This window comes from Acipenser ruthenus, chromosome 5 (assembly GCF_902713425.1).
Source record: "Acipenser ruthenus chromosome 5, fAciRut3.2 maternal haplotype, whole genome shotgun sequence".
Classification (NCBI taxonomy): domain Eukaryota; kingdom Metazoa; phylum Chordata; class Actinopteri; order Acipenseriformes; family Acipenseridae; genus Acipenser; species Acipenser ruthenus.
In genome coordinates, this window is record NC_081193.1 from 63,545,316 (window position 1) to 63,559,472 (window position 14,157).

General features: G+C 35.6%; 1 protein-coding gene across 3 annotated transcripts in view; it reads left to right on the forward strand.

Moving 5' to 3' along the window:
* Positions 1–173: 173 nt before the first annotated feature.
* The window catches only part of LOC117402634 (serologically defined colon cancer antigen 8-like), a 154,971-nt gene continuing 140,987 nt past the window's right edge, over positions 174–14,157 (forward strand). For 2 of the 3 annotated variants that reach the window (XM_034003971.3, XM_034003972.3), the window contains exons 1-8: positions 174–508; positions 1,873–2,052; positions 2,258–2,343; positions 5,010–5,123; positions 6,661–6,786; positions 7,628–7,789; positions 11,194–11,258; positions 13,051–13,239. In XM_034003971.3, coding sequence (XP_033859862.3) covers positions 430–508; positions 1,873–2,052; positions 2,258–2,343; positions 5,010–5,123; positions 6,661–6,786; positions 7,628–7,789; positions 11,194–11,258; positions 13,051–13,239 — 1,001 coding nt within the window. In that variant the 5' untranslated portion in view covers positions 174–429. Of the gene's footprint in view, positions 509–1,872; positions 2,053–2,257; positions 2,344–5,009; positions 5,124–6,660; positions 6,787–7,627; positions 7,790–11,193; positions 11,259–13,050; positions 13,240–14,157 lie in introns of those variants that run through there. The other variant, XM_034003973.3, reaches the window with a different exon arrangement.

A 14,157-nucleotide genomic window follows, 5' to 3' on the forward strand; every position in this document is an offset into this window, starting at 1 on the left:
GTGTACAAAACCGACACAAAAAGGATGATGAATATCTGTGATTGGCTTTGATATCAACCAATGAATCATGATTTCTGCACAGAAAATTCGTTGGCGTGTATTCAGTTTGATTGACTTTTGTACTGACGTATGAACAAGGGAATATAAATCGTTTACAGGGGGATGTGGTTGATAAACCCAATACCAAACGACAAACCAACCTGTTGGTCTGCTTCCTGACAACAGATTTTTGTAACCAGTTGCAGTTCTGGTATTTGTAGTTTTTTTGGTGGCCCACTTCAATGCACAAGAACAAAGGTTTAGTCAAGAAAAGACTACAATCCCCATAAACAGAAAAGTGATTGGTTCAGCTTGTGGGCGCTGCAGTTAAAGGGCTATTTTGAGATACATACTGTACTGACAGTCTTTCTAAGTCAACTTCAAAAACGTATGTTATTAATGAATCCTTCCTGGGATTCACAGACTGAGATTGATGAGTCTTTGGAAGAATATAAGAAGGGTCTGAGAGGTGAGTTTATTTTTTATTTTTTCTTCTTTTTTTGAAGCACAACATTCAGCAGCACGGTAGCCAAAGTTGACAGGTACTGTAGGTAGACATCGGCAACTCCATGTCAGTAACTTGCTTACACAGGATTCCCTAAATCAGCGCATACTGACATCGAAAAAAAAGTTGAAATCTAAATATTATGACGTTTGTGGTGGAAAAAAAATGTTACAGTAAGTTACACAATAATGTATCCGGTGACTGCACATTTACCTATCTCTGTACGTTAAATTGCCTGTAATGTTATAGTAATGTTATAGTAATAACCCTAAGGTGCTTTTAGTGCATTCACAAGATAAACGTTCTAAAACACCGACACGTAGTTTTAGACTAGACTATTACTCAATATGCTATATTGTTTATTTGACCATTCAAACAGCTGCTGTTAAAATAAGGACAAAGAGCTGCAACCAGAACGTTTATCGATCACATACAGTATAATCCATCATTATGTGAGGAATACCATTTTTAGCTTTAAAAACTGAGTGCTGCATCTTTAATATGAACTCTACAGCTGTTACCACCACATTTATTTAATGTATTCATGTAAATCCTGTTTTCATCAAAGTAATAAAGTCTGGCTCTGTGTGCATGACAGGGTTGCAAGGAATACATGAATCAGAAATCCCTAAATATAAAATACTGTGGTACCATTGGACAGTACTGTAGTATGTTTTAATTTGTTTTTCAGATATTAAAAAAAATGTCATTATATTTTATGGCTTTGCCTATTTTCATTTGCGGTATTTCCAAAGAATTTAATCTGCTTCGGAAAACTAAGTGCAGAAATAAGTTACTGTGACAGCAATCTGGGTGCATGGACCCTGCTTTCCAATGGAGCAGATCAATTGGAATTGCTTTTCCAATAGAAATAACAATTGCATTGCAAATATGGACTGTTGGTGCTAGGAAATCCATGCAAGATTTATTTATTTATTTATTTATTTATTTATTTTGGTTTTCAGATTTAGAGAGCTTTATAGATATCTCTGACCCATCCCATTTAAGTTGACAAACCCCAGGTCCGGTCAAAAAATCAAATTTTGCCTTTATTTTATTTGTTTTACCTTTCCCTTGACTTATTATGATTGTTACAGTCATTCCAGGGTTTATGATATTTTCACTGGGTGTTTGCTTTATTACATCAGATCTGAATTATTAGTCAATACAATTAGCAATCTTTTTTTGTTTTTTCAAAAAGCAATACATTAAAAAAATACTCAATACTACAAAATTTATATCATCTCACAATTTGCCCTGGTCACTAAGTTATAGTGATTTTGATTCTGTAAGTAGAAGCATTGCTTTTCATGCATTTTGTCCCACAGACAGAGCCAGCAGAAGCATGACACAGCTGAGGAGTGTGTTAGAAGAGCAGCCCTCTGCTGAAGCTGCTCTTTCTCCAAAGAAGAGGGCTGGAATGGCTCACAGCAGCCCTCGGGTTACAGGGGGGTGGAGAGAGGGGGACTTGAAAATGACCTGGAAAGAACTACAACACAGCCATGCAGGTAGGATTCAGACTTGGCGATCTCAAAATCCAATCAGTAACTTACATCTGTTGCAGGCATTTTTTTTTTTTCTAATGATAACAGTTATAAGCAATTAATGAAAATTCATCAGCTCCTTTTGAAACATGCAGCAGAATAAAATTCATTTGTACAGCTTGTGTGCTTTGAGTGCTTTGACTCCTGTAATTGTTTATTCATATTACAGTCAATCAGCTACGATCATTGATACGTCAACAAGAACGGGAATCTGCACCCGTTACGCCTACAAGTAGAAGAAAAATCTCACCCAAGGTAGAGTGCAGTCTGTAGCAAATAAAATCATTTCAAATTACAAAATGAAAAAGCTCTAAATCGAATCTAATTATTAAACTATGGAGTCATTTACATCCAAAGCTTTTTACCCCAAGTTGTAAATTGCATTTTTTTTTCAAAAGGTAAAAAAAACAGTTAACAAATTAGACATAAACAACCTAAACTTACTGTCTTAAAATAAATAGGTTTGTAATAGTTGTGTAACTTTAACAGGTGTTTGTCTTCTTTTGAAAAAAAAAAATTAATTTACTCTTTGGAGTAAAAAGCTTTGAAAATAACCCCCAAAATATAAAGGAGAAATTGTGATAGTAAGATTGCTACATAAACCTTTCAAATAATGTGGCTAGAAATCAGTGCCGTTTCTAGGCATAAGCGACATAAACAGCCGCTTAGGGCCCCCGGTCGTTAGGGGGCCCCCAAGCAAAAAGAATATATATATATATTTTTAGTTATTTAACTATTATTGTTTGTTTGCAATTTGCACCTGCCTGATTTAAGGGCCATTTCAATGTGAATTTAATGTCATTATTAAGTGGGATTTTGATATATTTTATACTTTTAAGCTTTTAACTAGTAAGCTTTTAATAGCTTTTTTGTTCTGCCTTGTCTTCAGTTCAGTGTTTGTATAGTGTTGCAGTTCCTGACCTTCAATGCCATCTGGTGGCCAACTATCATGCATTGTGGTGTTCCAATTGTGTTCCAGACTTTGTTTTCACTGCTTTTTGTTAATAAAAGATGATGTTGCTGCTAACGGGTCCCTCTTTAGTCTATCCCCCGCCCCCCGAAAGGATAGAAACGGCCCTGCTAGAAATCTTGTTGACATATACTGCATATTCTTAAATCATAAACTTTAAAATAACTAGCGTGGGGTACATTTTTGTTATTCCACTTCAATGGAATAACATAAGTGAATAACATGGGTATCGGGACTAGTTTTGAATGTGTCTTTGCTTACATTGGTGTACTGCTGTAATTCACGATGGAGCTGCGCTTAGGCAGTTCAAACAATACTGCCACCAATACATGCATGTTTTATAACAACTTTAAATTGTCTGAAATAACTTCAGATTTCTGTTGTTGTTTTTATTTGAACCCTAATTTCCTTGAGAACGAGTTTAGTCAATAAATGCCAATTACCGATCTACCTGCTTCTGACTCTAAAGAGCCTTTAGCCCCTTCATTAACACCAGTAACGGTAGGTAAAAATAGAGAGACTGCAAATTGACAGACTGAGCTCATGGTTCTAGCTAAAAAGACGGTTGCAAAGAGGCCATAAATAGGGTTCGAAATTCGTCCGCATCGAAATATAGTCTGTTCAAATTAAAATAAATATCTGGCAGATAAAATAATCCCTGAATTAATTGATTTAATATAAAAAATACACATTTTATTTCATTTTATTAAAAATATATACTTGTGGTATAAACAGAATAGTGATTGATCGTTTGTGGTATACGTTTTAGGAGGATAGCCTCCTGTGGCGAATAAAATATATTAGAGGTTTAAATTGGTTAATGATTAATCAATTAATCACACCTGTGGGCATTGATCGATTAAATACATATTTATCGATTAATCTTGTCTTCCTGAGTGCAGTATCATAAAATGGTGCATGAAAAAGAAAAATGGTGGAGGTTACTTCTAAAGACCTTTGCAAAAGGGCAGCTGAAAGGTATTGCTAGTATTTCATGATATCTCATAATGAAGAAAAAAAAGACTGCAACTTGCAGCATTTGCTCATCGGTGCTTCCCTTTCACTGTAGTACTACAAGTATCGTATCATCTTAGTCACAAGAATGTTTAAAAAAATGTATTCAAAGTATTTCTTTCAAACAATGATTAATTAAGGCTCCAAATATGGTTATCACGGGTGTTGGTTAGTTAGTGTTGGATTTCATGTTGATGAGAGGTGGGGGTTTTCATGTTGCGTGCTGTCTCATCTTGTGTTTATATTTAGGTCCGTATCTCGTCCAGTAGGACTGTAAGGGTTTTGTTTACCCTTTTGTTTTGTCCCTTGTGCCGTTTGTTTTGTTCCTGTCTTTTGTGTATTATTATTATTATTATTATTATTATTATTATTATTATTATTATTATTAAACGTGAGTTTTAATGCTTCATTGTACCTTCTGTTTCTGAGTCTCTCTTCATGGTAAACAACAGCTGTGCCGGTGACGCTGTCCTGTCACAGTATATTAAACATTAGCTGGCATTATGAAACATCTGCAGTAAATATCATTATGTTAATACGTTGCATTGCTTGGAATTGTCTTCACATCACTTTCATCGTATGAATCGGGTAGAACCTCTCTGACACAGTCAACTTTTTCAAATACTGTAGCCTTCTGCTGTCAGTGAACCAATGTATTTTGCTGCTAGAATTTGCCAGTACTGTTGTCATCTCCTCGTATGCCTAAATGTAAATACAATGTTTTCTTTTATTTGCCAGTATGTAACCTTGCACAAGTTTAAGTGGATGTTGTGTGTCGTAGCACAGCAAGTGATCTGTACAATTTCAAACAGGTGTGATTAATTGTAATAGGTCGGATGATTAATCGATCAATAGAAAATGTTAAGGTTAAAACCCCTAATATATATTAATGCTACTACATGTACTATTGGTAATTCTGTTCTACTTAATTCTTCAGAGGCCTTCAGAAAAAAGAGATGCTGATTTGCCAGCTGTTCAAGATCTCATCCCTATTATTAACAGCCAGTCTGAATACATTCAGCATCTGGAGGCGGAGGTCATGTTTTGCAAGGTTTGTTCTGCAGGAGCTGTTTGTCTGGAAACAAAAGGGGAGTTTGGGGACTAATATGTATGTCCATTGTATTGCTACCAGGAAAACATCGCACACCATGTTTGTGATATAGAAAAAGTTGAACTATTAGTCTTCAGTCTACATTTTATTTTAAAGAGACAAGCATAGAATATATAAAATCAAATTCTAAAATAAGATGAAAAAAAGCATCTGAAAATGTTGATATTTCACTTGGTAAGGATCACACTTGTATGCTTTGTTAAAGTGTTACAGAGCAACACATTGCTTTCCCTAGTTTCCTGCTTTAGTGTACATAGCCCTGCAATATATTTTTCAAAATAATTGCAGTAACACTTTTTACAGTAAGTAATGTAATTTTCATTTCTGTTTTTCATTTCCCTTATTATGTTGTTTGAAATCATTCTGAGTGATTCTGGGTTCTGTAGTTCCAATATTGGGTTTATTATCAGCTTGAGCCAGCCTATATATATATAGTTAATAGGTGGGGTTGACATAGTTGAACATAATTTGAAGGCTGGTCAGTGATGGCAAGATATTTAGCACAAGTTCAGAGCCATATTTAGAAAAAAAAACTATAATCTCAATAATTATATAATCAATATGATCTATAATGGAGCAACAGAATGATGCTAACACCATACAATGAAAGACCAAAACACTCAAAAGAGGGCAAAACAAAAATAAAATAAAAAACGAAAACAAACATCTAGCTCTTACGAGCACTAACTAAAACACAAACTGGAACCTTCTCCAATACAGCGAAGCTGTTTACCGGCACAAACAAAACAAAACAAAAACAGTGTGTGTGTGTATATATATATATATATATACACACTGAGTGTACAAAACATTAGGAACACCTGCTCTTCCATGAAATAGACTGACAAGGTGAATCCAGGTGAAAGCTATGATCCCTTATTATATTTATATATCTATATAGAGAGAGATCACCAGGGAGCTGGTATGAGAAGTGTTTGGCTGTTTTGAAAGTAAAGGTAAACTGTTTTGTTAAAGTGTGTGTTGACAGGTAAACGACTTAACCTTCCTGTGTGTTAGTCAGGGACCTGTTAAAGTGAAGGTAGGCTCTATGTTTGAGCTAGGTTTTTGTTTTGTTTGTGTATTTTGTTTTGTAATAAAAGTGCATGAAAGTGCTTCATTGTGCAGTTCTGTGTCTGGGTCTGTGTTTTAAAGGGCAAACAAGCTGACGACAGAGAGGCTGCATTACAATATATATATATATATATATATATATATATATATATATATATATATATATATATGTGAGAAGTTCATGTTCATCCAAGTGTCCTGAGTTTAAATCAATATTGTGAAAAGGGGGTCTATTTTTAGAAATTGATAGAATAATGACACTTGCCATCTGTTTTGTACTTGTACTTTTCATCATATATTGTATTACCTAATTGTGTTATTGTTGCCTGCTCACCTTCATTGTCCCAGCTCAGTTTGTGTTTTTCAAACTTTTTTATAAGGATTATCATTGAATCTTATTCCATAGGATGAGCTCTCTGGGATGAAACACCGCATCAGGGTAGTGATTCTTGAAAATGACAAATTGCAAGAAGAATTGAAGTCGAAAAGTGTTGAGGACACTTTGAAAGACTATACTATCCTGGATACCTCGGTAAGAATAAACCAATCTGTGCAATATTATAAATCACATATGAGAAATCAGCCAATCACAGAGTAGCATTTCCAAACATTCCTATACCTCTTATCTTGTGTATAGATGCCATCCTGTGCATAGAATTATCGGTATTTTGAAAATAAAACGCTCTAAATAAAAATACAGTATAGCAAAATGGAAAAACCTGTTATTAACTTATTAACTTGGTTTTAATTTGGATAAACTGGACAATAACTTTTCCAAATCAAATCCGAATCATCTACAGAGCAAAGTAATAGTCGTTTTCCAACACTAAAAGCTAGGACATTAGCCTACTAGAGAAAAACACCTAAATCTACAAGTTAAACATGCAGCTTGTGGTTTAAGTGATGTAAATCATAAAAGCTGATTTCAAGAACAGATCTGAAGAAACTGTATACGTCTAGAACTTATGTGTGTGATTTATAATAATTTGATACGTTGTGTGAAGGGTGTCTCTTATTGTATAAGAGACATCATCTCACTCAGTTTGTGCAGCCAGTCCTCTCGGCCAAGCTGTGCGAGATTACATCTCTTATACAATAAGACACCCTTCACACGACATTAACTTATAAAATAAAAAAAAATGTTTTCCGTGCTGGTGAACTGATTTTTTCATCCCCAGTTGTTTTTTGTTCATCAGCAGATTTTATTTTTATTTTTTTTAACCTTGTTTCAGTTACAAAAGCTAGTATTTCTGAATTTCACCGGAGGAATGTTACCATATTTTTCTACAGTAGAACAGAACACTGCAATTTATCTATGTTTCAGAAAATTGAGAGATTCTGATTAATTAGAACAATGGTGCATTCTGTTCCAGACAAATGCCCTAGAATCCTGTCTGACTGGAAGAACTGTCCCCAGAGCTCCGGATAGCAGACAGCACTCTCACAGGCAGCAGCAGCAGCAGCCCCCAACCGCTCCTAGGCAGCCTCTAGCATGCAACAATCCGACAGAGGCTCTGAAATGGCAAATGGAACTGGTTTGTACTGCAGTTAATTACCTGTCATTCTCATCTCAGCATCTTTTTCTTCTTAATCACTGGAGTAATACAATTCCACATACTAAACGTGTGCAGCCAAAGTGAACCAGTGAACCAACACCTATCGCCTGATTACCTCCTAAACCATTGTTTTAAGAGATTCCACACTTTTTATGTATTTTTACATATTTATTTGTTTATTTTAATTTTTTATTGTACTTTAGTATTACAGTGTTGCAGTGCGATAACTCAAAAAATGTCACAGCTTTGCAATCCTGTTTTTTCCAACTATCATTGAAATATCTGCACTTCATTAGTCCTGCCACCAGGTGGCAAAAGAAAGCAGGACATGTATTAAGCAAAACAGCAGGGAACGCCGTGGATTTAGGCCCTGTCCACACTACATAACCAGTCTCAAGACCCGTAATAATTAATCCAGCTCAAAGCGTCCACACTGAAGTTTTCATGTTTAGTTGGGCTTAATGCGTCCGTCCACACACTATTAAAATAGTTTGGTTACAGTTTCTAGCAGCGCAATGAACAGTGGAAATGAATATGATAGTATCCCACCATGCACTGTATTTTATTTTAAAATAATGTGTTATGCTCCATATTAATAGAGGTCCATATTGCTAAAAATAAATAAAACAAGTATTTTGGAAAAAGTAAATGCAAACTCACAAGTAGGGCTTGAAGTTTTCAGGTTTTATTTTTAATCAGGTGAGCTGATTGTGTTTCATAATTAAACTCAGAAAAAGCTGTTAATTACAAATTCATATCTTGCCTGAGCCTAATTCTGGCCCCCTTAATTTTATTTCAAACAGAGCTGACAGTTACGTGAATTGTTCATCCCGAGGGTGTTCTCAGTAAGATTGCATCTCACATGAGTAGTTAAATGTAGAAAAAAAAAAAAATGGAATATGGAATTCTTTGTACTTTCATTTCCTTCCCTGGCACTGTATCTGACCTAACCCTTTCATGCATTAAATATTGAAAATAGCAGAAAAAAAGTAATTTTGGACATTTGGACAGTACCTGGGGAAAATGGCATCATGCATTTGCGTCTTCCCATATGTCCTCATATGAAGACTAAAAGAGTTTTGTGTATCCGTCCCCATATGAGGTAGCCATGCATGAAAAGGTTAATATCACTGTAGCTAAAGAAAATAAACAGCTTTTAAGTTTTGTTTACTTTATACTTGGAATGTCAGGGATCCGCTGCAGTTTTGTGACATTTACGTAGTTGTTTCTTTTGATATTTCAAAACACGTCAGTATTTCAGATTCACCATTTTGATTTTAAGGAAAAGTGTTAGAAAATGAATTCAGAAAAAAATCTAGTTGGAGCTTGCATGTACAGTAGCTAAAGCAATTGAATCTGAGTCAATTCACACAGCAGGGGGCATGCTTTGGAGTGGTTGACACAGAATGAATGGAAGAAGATCCACATTTATCTATTCCAGCACAGTAAAGGAAATGTATGAAATCAGGTCATTCTGTATGTTTTTGACATCCTAGTAAATATGGTTCCTTATTTCCATGTGAGCATCAAGTAACTTGTCACATCGAGCAGTTATTTCTGTAAATTAATTTCCTGTGTCATGCTCAAACTTTGAGGCATGCGCATACTAATGTATTCATCGCCATGGTTTCAATGGTTTCAGGAGGCTGTGTGGTCCAGTGGTTAAAGAAAAAGGCTTGTAACCAGGAGGTTCCCGGTTCAAATCCCACCTCAGCCACTGACTCATTGTGTGACCCTGAGCAAGTCACTTAACCTCCTTGTGCTCCGTCTTTCGGATGAGACGTAATTGTAAGTGACTCTGCAGCTGATGCATAGTTCACACACCCTAGTCTCTGTAAGTCGCCTTGGATAAAGGCATCTGCTAAATAAACTAATAAATGTGAACTTTCGGGATTATAAATTAAATGCACTTTTTAGACATCAAAACAGTATAAAAACACAAAACAGATCAAGTGAAAATGAAATTAACACGGTAGTTATTACTTTCCGTTCTGCATACTTTTCGTTGATACATTTACTATTGTATTAAAAATGTTTGCAAAATACATGCAAATGTTTTCCATGTTTCCTGAAGCAATTTATTTATTTATTTAGCTGACGCCTTTATCCAAGGTGACTTACAGAGACTAGGGTGTGTGAACTATGCATCAGCTGCAGAGTCACTTACAACTACATCTCACCCGAAAGACGGAGCACAAGGAGGTTAAGTGACTTGCTCAGGGTCACACAGTGAGTCAGTGGCTGAGGTGGGATTTGAACCGGGAACCTCCTGGTCACAATCCTGTTTCTTTAACCACTGGACCACACAGCCTTTTTGTGCCAACACAGATTTTGTGCCATCTGATTCAGTACTCTTATAAAACTAATTCTTGGAACAATGCAGTACAATTTGGGGGAACGCAATGCTAGTTCTGCGTAACCAGCAAAGCGAATTTCATACAATAGTTAAACTAGATAAACAGAATAATATATAACATATAATTAATTACTGTACTCGCTAGCTGTCCTGTATTTCAATTGTTACTGTACATTGTCGACTTTTGTCACCCTTGGGAAATGCGTTGTTGACAACAAACCCATTCACCCATGTCTTAAACGTGCACACAGCTGCACGGTAAGTGAAAATAAATGATGAACGTGTAGGTAACTACTGTAGGTTATGTAAATACACACAAAAAATGAAACATCAGATGAGAAGCGGGACATTTATTTATTTGCTCTGCTTGCTGTTGGTGCGCATACCCATTTTAGCAGCACATACTTTTTACTATTAGGCAACATTTTAGCCGAATCAATTGCTGGTGAAATGCTGTATTTCAGTAGTAATCTGTAACAAACCAGTTTGTATTCAGATAACACTTGTGCAGAAGTTGCAGGGCTGGTTAACTAAACTGCATATCGCATTGACCATTTTTATAGCTGGCTTTGGCTGCCACTGTACACACCACCTCTAGACGTTTCACTTCCTTGTTAATAAACTGAAATGTATTGTTTATGGTGATAAACTAAAATTACTGTATTTATTTAGTACATTGTGTGTTATTTATTTCAGACAGATTATAAATTGGATTTCTTTGCATGATATATTTTTGATGCAGTCCTCTATTAATTCTGTTATATTAATGAATGCGAATATGGTAATTTTGCTACTGAATATTCAAATATTTGTCCCTGAACAAATACATTATATACAATAAATATCTATTTTTATACATTTGCATTAATATAACATTGAATAACGCACATGCAGAATCCTAGCAGAAACGGTTAGGCTTATCTTGGTGCTGTGTCTAGCATTTCTGAAAAATCAATGCAATTACAATGAACACTGTACTTGTTGTTATGCATCTGTAACTCTATTTAATTTTTCCATTGACTCTCAGGAGAAGTTAAAACTACTCTATCAAGCAAAAACAGAAACATTAGAAGCGCAGGTGATGTCATTGAGGTGGGTTTAAAAAAAAACACTCTCCTTGTCATAAAAAATAAACATTACCAGGCTCAGAGCTGCAAGTGCACTTTGCAACATGATTTCCTTGAAAATAATTTCATTGAAATATTCATATAAACACCCCTGATGCTTTAGACATAAAGAGTTCATATCAAAACATGTCCAAATTTAATTATATATTTTGTTCACATGACACATGATAGACACAGCCACCAGTTTGTATTGTTTTAGTATAAGATTGGTGTAGTTGAGTTTAGTCAAAGAGTACTGTCCTACCTGCTCAATGTCATTCATACAACCCTTCTCCTGCCTCACCTGCCCTTAAACTATTATGTTTCTGTTTTGTATTGAGCTAAATCCTTGTGTGGGAGAAAAGGTATCAGGCCAAATGAATGTAATTATTACACTAACGCATCCCCATTGACTCTCTCTCTGGTATCTCTGTCGGCATTAGGCTGGTTGCAGGTAACCTAGCAGCCACAGAGCACAAGTCCAGTTATATTGGCATTTAACGTCGTAATAATGTCATATTTTGCAGCAATATTTTTTTCAACATAGTTCCACTTGTTTTGATATTGACATGGGTTATAAACAAGATGGAAATGCATTTCTCAACTTTTACTTAAGAGCTTTCGCTAGGAGAGAGAACATTTGTCTAATGAGCGTCATAGTCTTTCTGGATCATACTTCATCCTGCAACAGTATTATTTTTCTGTTCCAACAAAAGCTATTAATTTCAGTTAGAGTTCCAGTATCGTTGCAAGAGGGAGCTTGAACTGGATACACTCAATTTATCATAAGAGAAATCCCCTTTCTCCTGGTAGTTACTCAAGAAAAAGCATATCAATGTATTTCCAACTGCTAAAAAAACATCAAAACAGATGTTGAAAAATATATTGCTGTGGTTTGGACAACACAGGACACAGCAAAGGTAATGCTTTTATTGTATACTGCTAGGTGTTCTCTAGCACGTATCGAAGTATCGAAACTTATGTTAACATTATAATGCTCATACAATCTCAATTTACATGATTAGGGCCACTGATGCTTGTCTGTCATGACCCATTTTGGGTGGTGTTTATTTGCAAACTTTGCCAGTCCAAGACGACCCAGGAGAATGTCTTCCTTGACACATTGGTAACAATTCAGCCTCTGTATTGAGGAACAACCCAGTTGCACAGGCACCCACTGCCAGGTGCCTTGTGAAGTCACTGAGATCCTGAGAAGTCAATTCTCTTTGCTTTCTCATTGTTGCTGAAAAATTGCACGAACTCTCATGCAAGTCTAGTGATTCACATTACATGGTACATGACCACATACATTTTCATGCATTGCAGACTATTTTTTTATTATTTTTTTACATACATTCTCCAATGTTTTCGCTTGGTCAGTCAATGTAATTGTAAATATCTGCGTTTGGTTATGTTTTGGCAGTGACTGATTCATTCTGGCACGATTCATATTTCATGATATCTGGAATAATTGGATCCTGACCAGCTAAGATGTTGTAGAGTAGTGCTTTAACATTTTGGTTGTTAGGAGATGGGTAGAAGCTGTAAAATGTTGTGAATTTTCAGGCATCACCTCAAGATTTACTCATGGACCACATAGACTCAAGTGCACCATTTATTTTATAAGTGATATATACAATATATATATTTATATTATATATATATATATATATATATATATATATATATATATATATATATTTTTTTTTTTTTTTTTTTCTTTTTTTTTTCTTTTTTCAAAAATGAATGTTTTTTTTTAAATTTGTTTTTGCCTTTAGAAAAGATTTAGCAGTTTCACAGAAGGACTGTGAAGAAATGAAAGGAAGACTAAGGCATCAGGAGTCAGTGGCAGCCATGTCCAGTGGGAACCGTGTCGGTGGCTTGTGTTTGAAGTGTGCCCAACATGAAGCTGTTTTGGCACAGACCCATGCAGATGTACATATGCAAGCAATAGAAAGATTAACAATGTGAGTTCATCATAAGAAAGTCATCTCCTATTACTGTAGACCCCGGTGTTGGATCAAGGCCAGGCCTACAAGGCTGATGCTAGAAGCCCTTATATCCAGGCTCAGGCTGAGCTGAGACAGAGGCTGAAGCTGACCTTAAGGACTCCAAGACAAAAAATAAAGTTTAACCTGGATGATTATGAAAATAACACATAGAATGGAACGAGGAAGGTTCTTCAGACCAGCACCTAGGAGAAGCACTCACAATGATTGTGAACACCATAAAATAATAATTGAAATGTAAAAAAGTAATTTAAATGACTTCTGAAGCTAATTACTACATTGATATATCTAAAGGTGTCTTATCTGTAGCAAGGCCTTTGGGGAAGTAAGTCCAATTTGTAGTATAAAATAAGCTGTTTATGAACTACTGACTCTGCATTTTTGTACTTCTATAGCCACCATACAAGGTTTTGTCCAAAACAAAGTAGCTGTAGTGTATGCATGTTCAATTCAAAGCTATTGATGGTAGAATAACAAGATAGAACCTCTTAGGGTATGCAAGAAATCATTGGATAAAAGGTTGTACATAAATGCCACTTTTAGGCAGTCCCTTTATGGCCATAAGTATGATGTTTTCATGGCATGGCCCTATAGCCATAGTTGTAAACAGGTTTGATTGTGTTAATCTGAGCTCATACAAAGTGTCTTATAATTACTTTTCAAGGGCTAAATTGAAGCACATTTGGTGCAGTGTTGTCTTGTTTAGAGCCTAGAGCAAACAGCAACTTGACCATAAAGGTCATGTCAGTGGCATATGAAAGGTGTCTGGGCCTGTTTGGAATAAGTCATCAGGACACCCAGCTGTAAATTAACTATGGCAATGACAGAACCCCTCAAGAGTCATTGTTACCCAATTAAACTCATTAAGCTAATTAT